General features: G+C 40.3%; 1 protein-coding gene across 1 annotated transcript in view; it reads right to left on the reverse strand.

Annotated features, from left to right (window-relative positions):
- LOC108791951 overlaps positions 1-7,238 on the reverse strand; it is an 18,713-nt gene that overhangs the window by 1,251 nt on the left and 10,224 nt on the right. The window contains exons 3-5 of the mRNA XM_018562590.1: positions 6,952-7,082; positions 2,180-2,324; positions 465-563 (exon numbers count right to left, since the gene is read on the reverse strand). Of these exons, the coding sequence (XP_018418092.1) occupies positions 465-563; positions 2,180-2,324; positions 6,952-7,082 (375 nt within the window). The remainder of the gene's footprint in view (positions 1-464; positions 564-2,179; positions 2,325-6,951; positions 7,083-7,238) is intronic.

Genomic DNA, 7,238 nt, shown 5'->3' on the forward strand with positions numbered 1-7,238 from the left:
CTAACCTGGCACTGCTGTCTGGCTAGACTGTGATTATTCCAGGACTGGATGGACAGGAATATAAATAATTTTGCAAGTAAACAGCTTCCATATATGAATTGAAAAGTTATATTTATCTGTTTGCCTGCATTAAAGCTTTAAAACAGTGCGGGAGCGATCTTACCTAGATCAGTGAACAGTTCTATACAGCTATTTCTATATACCCTGTTTCCCCTAAAATAAGAACTACCCCCGAAAATAAGACCTAGTGTGTTTTTGTGAGCCAAAAATATAAGACAGTGTCTTATTTTCAGGGAAACACGGTAGCTGTATAGAACTTCTATATGTCCAAAACACAGAGGGCAGTTATATCATTCTACAGTTCACTGTTCAGACCTCAGGTATTTTTTGAACAAGCCCTTATGTTACTTCTGATCATTGAGCTTGTGATAATTTTCAGAACAGAAGTATAAAGAAGCACTCACCTTCATTAGTTTGAGTTCTCGCCCCAGCCCTGTGCTCATTTTGTGTGGCTGGATTCTCTGCTTAGGGGCTGGAGAGGACCGAGTCCTGTTGGGTGGCATCTGTGCAAAATAAAACATGACAAGGTTAAAATTTGGGGAACTGAAACTACTCAAACAAGTATAATAAAATCAGCTGGAATGATGTCAGTGGTTCTCACATACTGCATACAAGGAGAAGAAAAATTAAATATATGTATAAAATATAAATGTTATGTTCATGAACAAGAACCTTTTGTATTTTGCATATAGATATTTTTTTTGCGCCCTATGTTTTTATTATTCTCAAATTTCGAAGACATGCATACATACAAAAGAGAAACATTCAATCAGATACATTGTACAATTCTGTGAGCAAAGGCGAGTCATGATGCACAAATTAGATATGGTGGAAAAAGATAGTATCCTTAAATAACAAATAGTAAACTCTGAAGAAACAAAACAATGCCGGTATGAAAAAACTTTATCAAAAAAGGTCCATACCCCTATGAGCATCATACCAACACTGTCATATAGACAGAAAGGTCTGTTAGAATCCAGAAGGAAAAAAATACTTCATCTGGGAAATCTATACAGCCTCAAATCTAGAGTGTATAGTTAACCTGTCAAAAAACATGGTGTGGGACATATTGTGAAGAAAGTGCCAACATGAAAGGGTAGGGAGGGACCCTCCAGGTACGGGCAATCATGAGTTCAGCCTCAGTAAAGATATGTTGCAATAAGCAGAATTCCACAGAGGAATAGCCACTTGGTTTCTTGCTGAGAAGCACAATGTATGGATCTCTCGTGGGAGAGGAGCCCAACACAGCCATGATGGTACAGAAGATCCGGAACCAGAATCAGGAAACCACATGACATTCCCACCAGATATGAGAAAACGTGCCCTCCGCCTGACATGCTCTGAAGCAAGTAGAAGAATGCAACAGACGCGCTCTGGCAATTCTCGATGGAACCATGTATCAGTGCATGAGTAATTAATAATTGGTTTCTAGGGTTAACACGAGCTAGATGAACTTCTAGGAGTAGCATATAGATATTTTTAAGCAAAACGTAATGAACATTTATAGGCACCTACAGTACGTAAAAAATGTTGATGGATCCAGGAACATTTGCATTTCCATATTCGCCCAAAACTAGCATACATTTTCCTACACTCACCATGAAAATGTTTCTAATTTATAAACCAGCAAATGTGAAACTTATCGGTGTAAATCATGGTGAATACATGCAATAGAGAAATAGACGGCAAGATATAGGTGGCAAATGTACAGAGTTTTCTGTGTTTTAGGCAAATCCTTGTTATTTCTATTGGATAGAGAATGTAACTTTTTCCTAGTTCACCTAGGCCAACACATAAAGACACCGTATTGCTACTGCTTGTGGTAGATTAGTAATACATTTCTATCATTAATTCTGTAGAAGGTGAGTGAAGCAGCATTACTATAGGTATACAGTATATGGGTAATCCAGTGACTGAAAAGCAGCCTGCAATAGCTGTACCAGAGGAACATGGAAACCCTAGAGATATTCAATGGTCAGGTAGGAAACTAAGCCCACACCACCCAAATGGGAAAAATCAACACTGCTTTATTGTAGCCTATTTGTCAATTCTCAACATCAAGCTTAGGTCAAGATCAAGATCATAGACCTTACATACAGAGGGAAGAGGGCAAGTTAACCTTGTCATTGAGTTTGACGTTTAGGGATGAGAGGTAGGCGCTTCTTAGTTGGGATCCTTCCCATTTATATAGCGTATCAGGATCTTGCGTGTGGTTAGGTGTAGCCCCCCATAAACAGTCTGCCGATCTGTGATCACATGTGTCTCTAGAAGATAAAAAAAATTAAATAATTCAGCACACACAGGAATTAAAATCTCCAGGTAAGTCAAATTACACTTCTACAATCTTGTTCCTTCTTACTTTCAGACCAACGAAAGAAGAGCTATAACACCGACTCCGGTGCCAAGGGCTTGGATGCAACTGTGACCCTGTTTAGAAGATCAATATTATCATTAAGGTTTTGACCCAAACAAACCGGCTTTTTGGTCCCTGTGTCTTTGGGGTTTCAAATTGACTGTCCAGTTACAAAAACTGACAAACTTTACCATGGCAGAAAGAAACCAGAAAGCAGCTGTACAATTTACATTGAAGAGGGGGTGGCAGAGATTGTTGGTGCTATAGTGATAAAGATGGCCCACCAATACAGTTTTTATTTTTTTCAAATTGAAGTTAGCCATAACAAATTGTTTTACAATTAAAAGGCAATAGACTCAATTCACAAAGCTTGAACTTCGTCCTATGACATTGGGCTATTAGCAGTCTCTAATATAGCAGTCTCTCAATTGTGGCAGTCTTTCTAATACCATGGCAACTTTTCTAGGAACATGGCGGTCTTCCTGAAAACATTACATACAATAGTGCTGCATTTATATATGAATTCTTCTGTGTTCTTGTGTGGTGTCGGAACAAGAGTAGCAAGAGGTTTCACTTGTGGCCAGGCCACTCTTCCCATGGGTTCCATGACAAGCCCTAAAATTATTCTTTAACACTGGCAGTGCAGTGGAAAATGTGCTTCCTTCGTATCCCCCCTCCCCACCAGACATTTTGATCCATAGCAACCCAGTAGCACCCACCAAGACCTTCATAATCCCAGTGATCGTCCCGCAAATTAATGAAACAATTCTAGTGACATGTTTCTTAAATTGTCAGGATCCAAATTAGGTTGTGAACATGTTTGGGATGGTTTGCCACTTAACTTAGTGTCCTAGTGCTATGATCAAGTAAAAGCCCACTATGATTAACAGCACAAACACGTAGGAAGCTGGAGTGCGTGCCAGGCGTAGGGGTCAATTATTCAGACAAGGCTGTGAGGTAAAGAAGTAAAGAGAATTGGAAATGTCTACTACTAAAATAAACGTAGGTTTTTTCATTGGCTTTACAAAAGCTCGCAGAGATGGAAAAATGCTCCACAATGTATTCTATGTGGGGAGGTTCTTAGTAATGAAAGCCTTAAATTTAACAAACTAAAAAGGCATATTGTAACAAAACACCCACAACATGAAAACAAATCCAGGGAATTCTTTATTGGCAAAGTATAAATAAAGTGTTTCGACCAAGAAAGGTTAAGTCCTTTGAAACAGAGTCAGTTAGTTAGTATCATAACACCAGTTTAGACACTGTTGTCTTGCATTGGTTCTCATGTTCATCCTGTAATGGTGGGGCAATGATGCTGCACTATCCATGAATTCAGAGTTGCCACTCTTGTGTAGGTTGTGCCTGCTTTCTCTACAGTGGGATGAGGAGATGTTGCAGGGGGCTTGGCTGTCAGCATTGTCACTGCTGATTCACAACTCTATTATTTAGGGATGCACAGATACTTTTTGAGTACTAGTGCAGATACTTGGCATTTTCATGAGAACTACCAGGGTTGCAGCGGTTGCAGTTGGGACCTGTCTCTTGCGCTCCACCACTGTCCTGAAATCATTAGTCTGTATTGTTTTAGAAAAACTGTCACATGACAATAAACAAAAATGTATCAGTACTCGTACTTGTAAGTACTCGGCAAGTACCAGTACTCGTCCTCGCAAAACTGGTATCTGTGCATCACTTTTACTTATATTTATAAAAACAAAATCATACATTAAAACAGAGATGTACAAATCCCAGGAGCTCCGTGTGCTCCTTACAAATGACAGCTGCCTCCTAATTTTTGAATTTTTCTCTAGTCTAGTCTTGGAGCTCAAAAGTATCGGTACTTGTACTCGTACCTGTACCGAGTACTGTACTTGGTATTTGTGCAACCCTACTATTATTATATTATTGTATAATTGTTGTTATTATTATTACTACAGATGTTCCTCACTTACCTGTTTTGCGACCACTCGCACTTACGACGGACCGCCGATCGACCTCCGACCTTGCGCGTCAGCTTCAGTGCGCCGTTTCGCCGGCGGAAGTGGTGTCCTCCGATCTTCACTGCGGGTCCCGGTAAGTATTTTCATTGCCCGATGTACAGTACACTGTTCGGTACTGTACATTGGCAACGCTATACAGTACTGTACTAATGCAGTACAGTACTGTATAGAGTTCCTCACTTAACGACCAATCCGTTTAACTACCTGGTCGTAGGAACGGAACTCGGTCGTTAAGTGAGGAATACCTGTATATGGTTTTTATTGTAATAAAGGATACATGCACTTTTAAACAACGTGCACTTATCTTTTCTGCCTTCCCAGACTGTGCTAACCTAGCCCTCCCTCCCCAGTTGCATACTTACCTTGGAGTCATGCACGCAGCCTCTGGGAAGTGTTTACATCTCTATGCACTGGCCACACTTGGGCAGGAGCTTCCCGTAGGATTCTATAGGATCGCCTGCCTCGGGAGACTGTCCTATAGAACTCTAGGATAAGCTACCTCGCAGGTACAGCTGGTGCATGGAGCTCTGGCAGTGGGATGTATGCAAACTCTGGAGGCTACAGGCATGACTGCAAGGTCAGTAAGCATCTGCGGAGGAGCTAGGTTACCACAGTGAATGGGGACAAAAAGGATAAGTGTGTGTTTATCCTTTAAATGTAGAGATATCACCTACAAAGGGAGTGCATCCTTTTTAATGAGTTGGCTGACTAATAGATTTGCATTGTGAGTAGAATTCGTCAGGCACAACCACTGTGTAGCACTGCAAAACAGGAAGCAGAACTTGCATATATAAGGGTAAATATTACTGCCAGACAAACCAAATATTAATTCCTAAAAATATTATGACCTATTCTATTATACTTTATGAAAATATTTATAGGAGTATTTATATCAAGCTAATCTTGTTTACACATATATATATAGAAGATCGCCAAAAAGGCTACACATCCCCTTTAAGTGATTACAGGCTGATCTTCTATTGCTGTTGAAGCCGTCTGCTCATTTATGTGAAAGCTCTGAAGGTATGTACAGACATGAGATGACTGGCAGGCAACAATCATATGTCTATAAAAACCCCAAAACTAGCGATCTGTGAAACTTGATTTTTTAGGTCATCTGCCATTGTTTTCGCAGGTAGGTGTTCCGGTGCCCATACACTGTGCGCATTTCAGCCGGTTTTTGAGGAGCTGGTCGAAATTCGCACAGTGTGTGACTGTCGGCACCCTTTCGACCTGCATCCCTCAATTAGCTGATTGAAGGAGCTGGTCGGAAAATCATTGGCAGCTGGGTCTGTTCGGGTATTCAGACAGCGGCCACTGTCAGAATACAAAGGTAACAGTGGGGATTCCTTGACCAATGCACTCGTAGCAATGCTGGAGAATCTGCTCTATTTTTTTTGTTTAACCCGCGGATTGAACAAAAAAAATAGAGCAGTGTATGGCTAGCTCCCTGTAATTATATTTGTGTATTATTTATACTACCCCATCATATTCCTTAGCCCTTTACAACAGGCATTACCTTTCCATTGCTTCCAAAAGAGCTGATTCACACCATCATGCTGCATTGCAGTGCATTAGAAAAAAGGTCCTGCATGCTGATGTTTGGGTGCATTGACCTGCACAGTCTTGTTCCAAACGATTCAAATAAACTCTTTCAAAAATGCAATCCATTTAAATTGCAACACAATTTATTTAAAGTACATGCTCACTTTCAGAGCAAAATTTGCACAGCCCCGCTACCTAGCCACCTAAATACACAGAGCTTCCCCTCGGCCACAGGTCCATACTTACCTCCTCCAATGGCTGCGACCACCACCAATGTCTGCCTTAGCCCACCCACTAATGTACCACAGACTTGCATCGGACTTTGCTTCTCTAAAAAAATACTATATTTATTTTTTAACTTTTAGCCCTGAGATCTACACGGCTCTGCCATGTAGGGTAGAAGACCTGATTTTCTCTGCTGCAATTAAGTAACACATTACAGGTCCTGCCCTCCCCCAGCCTGTGACTGGATAGCGAAAGAAGAATCAGCACACCAATGAGCTCATCTCTCTGTCATTCTGCTCTCTCCTACTATCTGCATGTTCTTTGTTAGTAAATAAGCACTGCAGCACAGCTAACTGGTTTCTTGTGCTGCCTCTCTCTCCAAGCCTGAGCTCTGCTGTACAGAGACTGAAGGAAGATAATATTAAGTTGGATTTAGGTACTTACGCTGCTTTGATTTAAAACAAATACATCTAATGAAGTATTAAGGAATACAGAGCTGCATTAATGTGTGTTTTATATCTTCCTCGAGTTCAGCTTGAAATACATGGATATGTGAAAATCCATTAAAATTTCAATAGGGCCTGGTCACACTGGGGCATTGCAATGAGGTTTGTTGGGAAAGGTTCCACATAATGCATTTTTAAGCTTTGGATAGTATTTTCCTATTCACGTTAACTGAATAGAATCCTTATGGACACATGTAAAACAAATCTAACACATAACTCAGGGTATAAATTTAACACAAATCATAATACTGGTGCTTCTTACCTGGTATATGTCTCCCTGTGCCCCTGTAATCCAGTGTCAAGTAAGAATGTCTCCAGTGGTTTTATGTCTTCTTCTGTATGTGGAAGTGATATTTGAGGAAAACAGTGTTCAAATATGTGTCCGACACTGTTCTAAAATATGAACAGAAAAGGAGAGCGTGCCGTTATTTATTTATTATTGGTATTTATATATCGTGCAGTGCTCTACATAATGCCTTGAAACCAATATGACAGGTTATTGTGCTATGCACAGAGAGTACGAAACTTTTTTATATATATATATATATA

This window comes from Nanorana parkeri, unplaced genomic scaffold, assembly GCF_000935625.1.
Source record: "Nanorana parkeri isolate BGI_ZX_2015 unplaced genomic scaffold, ASM93562v1 scaffold586, whole genome shotgun sequence".
Classification (NCBI taxonomy): domain Eukaryota; kingdom Metazoa; phylum Chordata; class Amphibia; order Anura; family Dicroglossidae; genus Nanorana; species Nanorana parkeri.